The sequence below is a fragment of the Seriola dumerili genome, unplaced genomic scaffold, assembly GCF_002260705.1.
Source record: "Seriola dumerili isolate Sdu_G_001 unplaced genomic scaffold, Sdu_1.0 BDQW01000219.1, whole genome shotgun sequence".
Lineage (NCBI taxonomy): Eukaryota > Metazoa > Chordata > Actinopteri > Carangiformes > Carangidae > Seriola > Seriola dumerili.
Genome location: NW_019174474.1, coordinates 5,041,924 through 5,054,287, shown reverse-complemented (window position 1 = coordinate 5,054,287; position 12,364 = coordinate 5,041,924). Strand labels below are relative to the sequence as shown.

General features: G+C 40.7%; 1 protein-coding gene across 1 annotated transcript; it reads right to left on the bottom strand.

Moving 5' to 3' along the window:
* Positions 1-1,427: 1,427 nt before the first annotated feature.
* On the bottom strand, positions 1,428-3,638 carry LOC111228487 (muscarinic acetylcholine receptor M2-like). Its single transcript, XM_022754389.1, has 3 exons — positions 3,468-3,638; positions 2,384-3,250; positions 1,428-1,739 (listed from the first exon to the last, which is right to left on the bottom strand). The coding sequence occupies exons 1-3, from the start codon at positions 3,636-3,638 to the stop codon at positions 1,428-1,430; spliced, it is 1,350 nt and encodes a 449-aa protein (XP_022610110.1).
* Positions 3,639-12,364: the final 8,726 nt, after the last annotated feature.

Here is a 12,364-nt window from a genome sequence, read left to right as displayed (position 1 = left end):
CAGGAGTATCAATAGATTTGCTTTATCTTCCACTAGAGGGTGCAACAGTTCCACAGTCTTTACTTTTCTCTCTCAGAGCAAAGACTGTGGGATGATTTCAGTTTGGTTCCTCTCTGTTTCTGTGTCTGACGGGAACCAGGAGAGGTTCATGACACCCGGTCCCAAGGGAGGAGCATGGGAAAGAGATACTGTCCAATCCTCCCTCTCTCTCTCTCTCTCTCTCTCTCTCTCTCTCTCTCTCTCTGGCCAAATCTTTCTCTGATACTCATTTCTATTCAGTGCAGGAATTTCAGCCTCTGGTGTTAAATTGGGAGCGGTATAAAAATGTCCCTGACGTGAGGTTTTCACTAGGTCCCTTTAAATGGTTAATTTTTAGGCTAATATTTAAGAAAATTGTGTCCACCTGACCTGCCTGTCTTTTGACTGTGGAGGGAAACTACAGGCGCATCCACAGCAGTGTATGTCATATATGTTCTTAGTGTTTTAAAAAAAAAACTGAATCTTTGATGTCTCTGCTGTGAAGCATCTTTATTCTTGTTTAGGACTGTGGTTACATAAGAGACTCTGAACGTCTATTTTACCAGATTAATCCTGAGCACATATGAGACGGTTTCTGACAATGAAAACTGATACCAAACGAAATGTCCTGACATGAAGTCTTTTATTTAGAGAAAATGTGTTAATATGTGAAGAAAGACAAGAAGATATGGACAAATCTTACACTTAGGCTCATTTCACAACAACATGGATTACAGATGTTATTATATGACTGAGTAAATTTACAACGTGCAGACACACACGCGCGCACACACACACACACACACACAATCATGCACAAGCATCAGATTGCATTTGCTGATACTTATTTTTCTTTCTTAGTTGAAACCGATTTTTCGGTTTGATTGATTTTCATTTTTTCTGTTTCACAGCTCAGTGTTACTTTATGCAATAACATAGCAATAATACGGTGTATATCAATAATGCAGTTCATCTTCTTTTTCATTGTAGACCTACAATTTTATCACATTAACCACACTTTTAATGCTGGGGTAAAAACAGGTTGCATATTCAACAACGTACTGCAAAAGCTCATGTAGAAGGAGCAAAGAGGGAAACATCCTGTCAAGGTAGTCAAATGGACTTTTTTTTTGTTTTTTTACAATAAACCTCATTCCCACCAGAACACATTGTCCAGAGCATCATAATACAATACCAGGTCTGTTTTTGAAATCATTAAAAGTTAAGTATTATTATAAATTTAAAACAGTTTTATTTTCATTGGCAGTGGTGTAGTAAGTTGAAAACAAAATGGAGTAAGTACACAATAAGAACACATCTAGTCTATATTTCAACAATGTGTTCACTCCAATATTCTCTTTATCACATTACTTTGACTCCATCACAGACTTGAGTCAGTATTTGGCCCCTCATCGTGCCGTGCGTATGTTCTTGTACTGGCACAGAAGCAGGTGCTTGAAGGTGTTTTTGAAGGTGGCGTTGCAGAGGGCGTAGCAAGCCGGGTTGATGGTGCTGTTGATGTAGCAGAGCCAGTAGCCAATGGTCCAGAGGGAGTTCGGGATGCAGATGGAACAGAAGGTGTTGATCAGGACCATCACATTGTACGGCGTCCATGTGGCAACAAAAGCAACCAGGATGGCCATGATGGTGCGCGTCACCTTTTTCTCCCTGGAGGAAATGCCCCTCTTTTTCCACTTTGCCACAGCGTTCTGCTTTGTTACCTGGAAAAGGAGAGTAGAAGAAGTGGACTCTTTTATTTATTATTTTAAAAAAAAAAATTTCTGGCCACTTGGAGGCAGTGGGGGCTCGCTCTAAACTTTTCTATCACCTTATGAAGTTGCTGTGGAAAACATGGTGTAAGAAAACAATTATCTGTTTACACATCCGGCAAATTGAGCAACATTATAATTCTTCTGGAGTCATGTTTCTGTCCACATGCAAATGTGAATCTATTATTCTCTCTTTTTAGCCTTGTTTTAGTCTCTGCCAACTCCTTAGCTACATGCTCCACTGTGTTCACCAGCTAGTCGCTAACCGTGTCTGTCTATCATCTGGTGCTGAGCTCTGGTGGTTTTAGAGCATTTTGACTGAAACCAGCTGTAAAACTGAAACAGTGAACAGTAGCCTAAAGTTTTGGCCTGAAAAACTAAAACCACCAGACTCACTGGATTCTTCTCTGGGAAACATGAATGAAAACTTAACTGCAATCCATTCAGTAGTTAAAATATTTTAGTCGTCGACTGACCAACTCACCAAGAGCTACGCTACGGGGGGCCTAAAATATTTAAAGCTGGAAATCAAGTGAAATTTGTGATTGATCATTTGTGGTGTTTGATGTTCAAACATGTGCATTTATCAGATTTACCTTAAACAGTGTCCTTGTGACCAGACTTTGCCTGTCAGCGGCTGAGTTCTCCGGGGAAGGTGGCTGTGTTTGATTGGTCTTTCTCCCGCCATTTGATGATTTCTGTGATGATGCAGGTGCAGCAGCTGTGTCTTTAGATGTTGAGGCGTGAATGCTGTCCGAGTCCAACTGGTCAGTTCCTTCTTCCTTGCAGGGGCTGTCTCCATTTGGCCGCTGCAACATTTCCTTATCCTTCCCATCTCCAGCCTCCTCCTGAGCTTCTCTTGTCGCGATGCAGTTGTTCTGGCTCCCACATCCGTCCTCCTGGCTGTGAGAGGGGCCTTCTCCGATACTCGTGCCTGATGTCTTCCTGCTGTCCCTCCTCATGCGGCTGCGGCTGGCCTTGGAGATGCGCCAGTACAGGTGGATCATGATGGCCACGGGCAGGTAAAAAGCTGCTATGGCTGTCCCAAACGTCACCGCTGGGTTGGAGAAGAACTGGATGTAGCACTCACCTGACGGCACAGTTCTCCCGCCCACAATGAATTGCCAGAACAAAATGGCTGGAGCCCACAGGATGAAGGACAAGACCCAGGCCGCCGCGATCATCAGACCCGCCATCTTGGTGCTGCGGCGTGCTGGGTAGCTGAGTGGTTTGGTGACACAGAAGTAACGGTCAAAACTAATGATGAGCAGGTTCATGACTGAGGCGTTGCTGACAACATAATCGACAGCCAACCACAGGTCACACACCACTGCTCCCAAAGGCCAGTAGCCAATCACAATGTAGACAGTGTAGAGGTTCATGGAGCAGACGCCAATAATGAGGTCTGCACAAGCCAGGCTGAACAGGAAGTAGTTGTTGACGGTCTGCAGGTTCCTGTTTACCTTTAGAGAAACAACATGGAGCAGGCTGTCAGATGCTAATCTTTTTTGCAAAATGTGATGTGTGTTTTCTCATTTCTATTAGATTAACCCTCTGCGCAGGGTTGCACATGTTGTATTCTTATCTCTAAGTCTGGGTGTGCTTTTCAGGGTGTCCAGAGATGGATGCTTGAAACACACTCATTAATCACGAATGATCAAAACGAAAAAAAACCCGAACCTTTATGGAGAGCATGACCAGAATGTTTCCAATGACAGTGATCAGACTCAGAGATCCAGCCACCAGGATGATGAGCACTATCTCCACAGTCGTGTACGGACTCCCAGAGAAGAGGCTGGCGTTATCAACACTGCTGATGTTGGTGGTGTGGGATGAATTCGGAGCCTCCATCCTGGCTCCTCTCGGATATCCTTCTCACAGATGCTTCAGGCTCGGGTCACATCTGTACAGTACATTGTAATGAAAAGGATTGCGAAAGAATCAGCTTCTTTACAGCTATTTTCATATACTTCTGATGTTGATGCAACATCTTTGCGTCTGTGTGTGCGTTTATCTGCCCACACAGTGACAGATGCAAAATCATGCGTAACTTTGAGTGTGTAAGCAGGTGGCAGGTGTTTGAGTGTTTCTGAGCTTGCGGCTTGGCCCAGGTGTGAAGGATGGACAGGTGAGTAAATAAAGGCTGTGGCAGCTGTGTTTAGAAATATACAGCACATGCTCATATCAGGAATAACACGTTGGAACTGGTTTGGAGTTTATATGTAAATCTGCACAGTGGGTGTTATCTTACATGTTAACTGACCTGGAAATCTTAATGCTGATCAAATCTGACCTGACAGGTTGACCGGGACCATGTAAAGAGGCCAGCCACACCTCCAGAGAGTCTTGAAAGCCTTGAAAGTCACAAAATGCTCCTTGAGATCATTTAATCTGTGTGATAGGCCAAATCAAAGATGTCAAGTTCTTATTTTGATCCTGCGGTTATAGAAGTCATTTCCTAAAACATATGGATATGAAATTGGTGTTGCGTGGTTTGAAAACTGGATTTTCATTTACTGAATGTGTGTGAGTGTCCATTCATGTGTCCATTTGTGCTATTGTGTGCTTGCCTGTATAAACCTCTATAGAAGCTGTGGTTTTAATGTCAAAACAGGACAGATTCTCCGAGGCTAAAGAAAGATTATCTGCAGAGTAATTTCAGCTCTCTGAGTGAGAAAAAGAAGTCTGTACACCCACTGTTTCAATGAGTGTACAGAAGGATTTCCACTGGGGCCACCCACGCAAAAAAAAAAAATCCAGGCACTCATGGTGCTGTTAGGTGCTTTGGATAAAAGCATCTGCTAAACAACATATGACATGCATATGCAGATACCTGTTCTTTTGTATTTATAATGGCTTGTGTATTCAAAATGGCCCCACGCATTCAAGTTAACCGCAAAACATCACAATTAAGGCAAAGTATCATTACCGTTACCATTATGTTAAAGAACAAGAAACATCAGGAATAGACCTACAGTATGTACACAGCATAACAATGTGATTATCTGATGTATTCTGATCAGAAAATCAATGTAAAGACACTTAGATGAGACCAGGGGGTTGTTGCATACTGCTGAAATCCTGTAAGTGACTCCATTAGACTCCACGATAACATCATACTGTACCTGAGAGATGTTTCCTTCCTGCTCTTACAGCGAAATGAAACTTCATTACAGCATCTCTAACTCTATCACTTACTCATCAAAGACCCATTTTGGGGCTTTTCTGTCACAGATGAAAAAAAGAGCTGATGTGTGTGTGCGTTAGCGACCTAGCCTCAACAGCCTGTGATTCTTCTGTTTGTTTAGAGTAGACACACACACACACATACATGTATATGTATATATATATATTTAAGATTTGGGCTAATCTAAGAATCAGGATTTAGGTGAAGTGTACTTGCATTAATCATGTGGTGTGGATGAGAGTCTGTTCACATGACAACAATGAGGGGACTCAGGCCTCAATTTTGGGAGGGAGGTAGATTACAATCAGTTTTAGGTTAAAGTTAGGTTTAGGGTTGCAGAAAGCTATGAAGCAGTATAAAGAATTAATGTAAATCAATGCAATGTCTTCCAAGCAGTGGTGGAGGACTCTAAGCCCTTGTAAAAGTAGAAATGCTACACAGTAAAGAATATTCAAGTAAAAAGTAAAACAAAATTACAGAAATATTATCAGGAACATGTACTTAAGTATCAAAAGTCAAAGTACTCATTTAAAGTGTATTAAGTATTTCAGTGTTGTAGCTTGATCAGGGCCTAATTGTACTTTGCTTTTATGTGATTTAATCTATAACAATGCATCATATTCTAAACTGATCATATGTTTTTTATATAAAAACTTCAACTTAAAAGACATGTTCACCACACCTCTGCAGCCCAGTCCTCATCTCTGCTTGAGGCTAGCATCTCGAGGCTTCATCAGCCACGACTAGCGAGACACACCTGCATCTCTGACCAAATTGTCTGCAATCGTGTTGCATTGTGGGTAATGTAGGCACCAGGAATATGCTCAGGGGGGAAAAAGATGATATCTGTGGTTCTACTGCATCGACTTTGATACTTCATCATGGGTTTTAGGAGCGCATGCTACATCAGTGGAGTACTCTTAAAATGTCAAGTAACTAGTAACCACAGTGGTACACAGTGGTACACAGTGTAGTGGCATAAAAGGGGCAATATTTTCCTCATATGAAGTAGAAATACTCAAGTACAGCTGTATTTAAATGCATCCTTTGGGTGAATGTAATTCTGCTTACTTACTGTCCACCATTATTATTGTAAGACATTTATGGACACATAGAGGGTCAGGTCTATTTAGCTGCATGTGGCTGTTTAAATGACTTTACTGCCAACCTCACATTCTCCAAAAGATGGGTTGTTAAAAGCTATCAGGACACTGAGGTTAGTATCAAATCCTACTAGTTTCCCAAGTAAATTAGCACCACGTATATTAACAAGCTGTCTAATAAGCCATAGGATGTGATGGCTGGTGAGAGGGGATCGCTGCCTGCTCACGAGTCCGTCTTCACCTCTTCCCTCCATTCACACTCTAATAAGACCCACATTACTGGACCTCCCTTGTTGTTGTTCAGGGCTACTGGACAGAGTCATGGAGGCAAACAGTATTTCTTTGACAGGCACAGAGACATGGTAATTAGATCCAGCAGATGCTGCCTGCAACAGCTGTACCGGTAATATGCTTCTAGGATATAGTGTTACTCATCTGGCAGGGTCAGCTCTGCTTTAAAAACTCTGTACTGTCTTTGATATCATGGACGATACGACAGTCGGCTACAGAGTCAGTAGTTAGCTGCAGATGAGACAGTGAAACAAGGGGCTTGTTTGCAGAGAGAAGAGGAAGTGAAAACACATCTGTGATTGCGGACATTACACAGAGTACACAGTTGCATCAAAAGAAGGATTTAACAACTACAGGCTTCAAAGTGGTTTCCTTTTTAATTGCAAAATAGATTTTTATCTCATAAATGTATTTTATTGTTTACTATGCCTTTTCAGGCCAAACTTCGGACTGGAAATCTCATCATTTTTTGATGTTTGTACAGATGGGACTTCAACTCAACCAGCAACTGCAAAGCACAAAACATACAATGTCTATCCATATGAGATAAAATTACTTTGAAAAGTGCAGCACACACACTTAGTTTGAGGCTTTGTTTGACATTTTCAAAAAATGTCAAATTTCCTGATATTATTGCACAAGTTACTGTGAGAAGTGTAAGTAAGTGATTTCAGAGGAGTGTGTCCTGATTCTGAAGAGTGGGAAATTTCACATGAACCTGAGCTTTGGCCTCACACAGCAGTGTAACAGAGAGAAGAGAAAACCACAATGTCTGTGCTGCAGTGGAGCCAGAAAAAAAAAAGGCACAAATAACCAGGGTGGAGAGGACTAAAAAATAAAACTAAAATGATGAGGCACAGAGGAGATAACTCACAAAGCAGGGAAAGATGTAAATAATAAAAATAAAAAGGGCTAAGGAAGTCCATCTCAGGGGACATGAGTAGGGAAGAGTTAATGATAAAAGATTAACAAACATAACTTGATTTCATCTTGTAGGCCTACAGTTTTCAGGGAGGAGCTGTCTGTTTCAAATCTAATTTCCCTCTTAAACACAAACACAGTGTAACCAGGGGGATTCCTCGGGAGCAGGGAGACTGGGGAATCCAGAGTCGGGATCTGATGCTGGTGGCTGAGTGAGACCTTTCAGCTCAGCACAGAAATAAAGATAAAGATTTCCAGAGCAGCCACAATACAATACAACAATAAAACCCAGTTCTATTTTACGATAAATAGAAATTTCCTCAGGAAGCTGAAACAGCATGTAGAGGGCAAAGTTTCAATCAATATATTGATGTATCACATTATATTCCTGGAATCTCCCTTTTGGTGTGTCTGAGTTTGCAGTGACATTTTTATCAATATTTTTTATGTTCCCATAATATTGATTTGAATTCTTATACTGTCCAGTTTTGTACATGACTCACACAACTGTTCTTATTTGACTTTAACATCTTTTCAATCAAGCTTTTTTTTTTAAATTTTACAGCAGAAGAAAGACTCACATGGTTACAATAATTCACACCTTGAGGGGATTTGTGTGAAATTCAAGATATGAGAAGCTTTATAGATGTGCCGAAATATAGTTGTCTTTACTGGTGCCTCAGCAAAAAGGTATTAAAATTTCTCCCGAAAGTCGGTGATCTTTAAGTCAGGGTAATTTTCTGAAAAAGTGTCCTTACCTGCAGCAGTTTGGTAGAAATCCACAGAGAAATGTTGTCTTACCTTGTCTGCAGGGAATGACATGGATGAGCTGTTTCAGTTTCGTTCATGTTCCTGTCACTTCTGTCGACACACTGGAGCAGAGAGAGAAGCAGAAAGTAACCCGACGTTGATGTTGCTCCTCCTCTGACAAGAACCAGTGTGTGTGTGTGTGTGTGTGTGTGTGTGTGTGTGTGTGTGTCGGACAGAAAAAGAGACTGACAGTCAGAGTAGGGAAGGGTTGTGGGCACTATTAGTGAGTGTTGTGTTGAATCCCTTGAGCTACGGTCGCAAATTTGAATAAACAATAGACGGAGACAGATAGAGACAGAGAGAGATGTTTGTTTCAGAACCATGGAGAGCAACTGGCCTCTCCAGCACAACCACACCATGTCCTCCTGCCCCACCAAGCTGTAGGCGATCATGTAGAGAGAAGTTTGAATGGCGGTGGCATGAAATAAAATGGTAAAGCACGATTAAAAAGAGGACAAAACAGAGGGGTCGCACTTCTATTCTCTTGCTGCAGGACGTTAACCTTTAAGACTCTGCTGTTTTGACCTTTTAACCAAACCAGTGACGCAGTCTGCCCCAGTTGGTGGATGACCTTACTTTGATGGAATTATCACAGAGAATAATGGTCCCTATCCACAAAACAATATTGCAAATGAAACAAGGAGCGTGCCATCAAACAGGCCTGAGCTGGACATGTAAACATGATTTGATATGAGAAAAGTTGATTTATTGACCTGGTCCAAACTTAAGGCACACTGATCACATCAACAGTAGCATGGCAGTTGATTTGTTGGAATATGACATAGACTTGTAGAAAACTTTTCTATTATTTTACTACTTTCTTATTTCAATGTGGTGATGATTATGTAGAAAACTGTGCGGGTGTGTCCATGAGCAATGAGCTTCACTTCCGCTGTTTCACAATTCGTCATGATCACGAATCAATATGAGGCTTTGACTCTGTCTCCATGACGTGTGTGTGTGTGTGTGTGTGTGTTTGGTTTCCTATCTCCTAGAAGCTCCTTGAATTTCTGGGACTCTCTGGCATGTATTGCTATTATTTGTAGTGATTGTCACTATTTGAAAATCATTATATTTAGCAGTATTATTTATATGAATGGTAAAATAGTTAAAGGAACAGTTTGACATTTTGGAAAATACAGTTTTCTTCCTGAGAGTTAGATGAGGACATTGATACCACTGTCATGTCTGTACAATCAATACTGTATGAAACCAGCAGCAGGTAGCTTAGCAGAAAGACCAGGGGAAACAACTTGCTACTGTGTGAAATAGTCTGGTATACAACCCAATGCAAATCTATTACGTGTTGTTTTTACTCACACTGAGAAATGACATGTCAATCTGACTGTATCTGTAATGCAAGAACATTCTGCTAAAAGAGCGGTTTTGTAAACCAGTTAGTACTGGCGTAATAGACGACCAAATGAGAAGTTGGATATTTTTCACATACAATTGTGACAGCAGAAAGACATACTCTTCACTTTGTACTTCTGTGAAATAATATGTTGGTATACCTCACGGTTCTTGTGATTCCAGGCGAAATGTAAAAATGTAACTACAGTGCCATGTTCTTGATGCTTCCTGTGGGCAATGGATCGTGTGGTTTTAAAGCTCGACACTGAATGTATAATTCATGAGGGTCGTACAGTCGTGGTGTAGTTCTTGCTGGCCAATGGCATTTGCTTTGCATGGTAACATCATGCAAGGCCTTCATTCTCGCGCAGCCACTGAATTAGCGTCTACATATGTGAAAGTTTAAAGGTCTCAGTTTCATCGAAGGCTTCATCCTTTGTTTTATTGTAAGAGGTGAAATATGTTTTTCTCCAGTGGAGTCACACGCAAGCTGACCTCCGATCAAAAGCCCAACACAGACTGTCGTGTACACTCTACATTCATGAAAGTGTTCAGAGTTGAAAAGGGGACAAAAAGAAACCATAAAGGATGCACTGCTGCAGGGCATAGGATGAATAATATTGCACAGCACCATGAGTGATAAAAGCCATCGCTCCTCACAGACACACACACACACACACACACACACACTGCACTTTCACACAAATCATCTCTTTCGTCAGTCCATTTCTTAATATTTACACACATTTCATCTTGTGTAAGCACAACAGCCTCACACCATGAAATATATCCCTTGGCATCGAGGAGCACCTTCATTCAGACTTTTGCTGCTCTATGTGCATGAGGAATTAAAAAAAAAAAAAGAAAAAAAAAAAAGAAAAAAAACAGCCAACAATGAAGCTCTCTCCTCTTCACTATATGAAGAAAAGCCCCAAGGCAGCAGGGAAATGAGGTCATCTAGTTGGAGCCAAGAGCAGCTGTTTGAATGGGAGAAGGGCCACACACAAAAGCAGCCTCACATTTTCTGGAATTTACTGGTGCATTCAGTTATTAATAAAACCGTGGAGTTCATAAAAATTGTAACAGAAGGAGAGAGAAAAGTCACACTGCAGATTTTGCCTTTCTTACAATCTGTGGATTTATTTCTCTCTGAGAATTATTGTACACTACATCATATGCTAATAGGCTAATGTTGATGACACTTGGACATTTATTGTAACTCTCCTCAGTGCCTGGAGCAAATTGTGACTTTATAATCTCTTGTGATGATTCATTAAAGACAGGCTGTAATTCATTATGGTGTCCAGCTGGGATTTGGGACACCTGGACTCATGGTCAACTACGGGCACTGATATTACTTCTACATAGATTAGTTTGTGTGCCCCATGAATTACCATTAGTTTCAAGTCACAAAGTTATACAACAGTTTGTCCCGGAAATTAAATAAAATAACCTAATACTTTACCTACTTTACTTACTTTACTTACTTGCTTATAATTGTCAAAGCCCCTCCTAACCATCTGGATGAAAACACATGAAGCATGTCATGTGTTTAAGGGTGATAAAAATCTTGTTTTTGTATTTGTCATGCAGCGGACAGAATATTTTTTTCATCCAGATTGTTACAAGAGAGTTTGAACATTTTGGAAATACCTTCAGAACAGCAGCGAGTGTCAAACAACCTTATGGGTTTTCCAAACACTGGTACAATGGATGCTTGGCTCTGTGGCTATAGATAAATAGATTTTCTCTGTAGATTAACAGTTGATAATCCCCTAAAGTAATATCATTGCGAATGAATGGTGACTATGTTCAGCAGCAATAAAAGATAATAAGATCCAGAAAGCAGCAATTCATAGAGAAAGTTATAAGAGTCATGTTGCCTATGTTTTTCATTCAAAACCTTTGCTCAACAATTTTTGCTCCTATGCTTCGGTATAGAACACAGCTTTCTACAACAAAGATAACTACAATAGAAATACTCTTACTTTCTGTTAAAGGCGTTCTTCAGCTATTGAATAGTGCTATTTCATACAGTTAGGGGACTCAAAAGAGACAGATTAAAAAGAAAATGAAGACTGGTCAAAATAGAAGCAGCTGAGGTATTCTGACTTTTAGTCTCTGGTAAAAACACTGGAAAAAGTAGAATTTTCCATGATGCAGATCAATGACGTCCTTCTAAATGCCCCATTTAAATCGCACACATACACAGCTTGCAATGACAGCTTTCTCTGTTAACTTTAAACCTCAACTTTCATGTGTGTAGATGATGAACTGAATAATAGTAGCTTTCATCTTTCTGGGGATCCATTGACACACACATGGATCTGTTGGAATCGTATCAAATACTTTGGGAATCATTAGTCTGTGACTGTCAGTTAAAATCACCTCACCAACACATAAAAACACAGATGGAAGGTATTGTCCTTTGCTCAAAGGTTAAATGTCATCCGTCAGCCACCGGTCACCTGCTATCATGTGTCTGTTTTGTCCTGATTGTTTGTTTCATGCCTCTGCTGCCATCTGGAGGACTAACGTTTTCTTTTCTCTCCAGCTCCTCATACGGTCTCGTGCCTCCCACAGAGCTGCAGACGACTCTCCATGTATGGCACTTTTCGGCCTACTGCATTAATACAGGCAGACAAACGCAGCATGAAACTGACTGGATGTTAAAACTTGAAACTAATGTGTAAAGCTCAAAATAAACTTAAAACACAGCATTGTCTGTGTTCTCAGCCTGCCTTTGGTTTGACAACAAACCAAAACACCTCACTAAGTGAATGAAAATGAATCATTTTTATATACAAAATCTGCTTAAGTATATGGCCATGATGATTCCGGCTCAGGCTGAAACTGAGGAGGTTTATACATGATGACGTAGCTGTGTGACCATCTCCAACTACACCTGCCTT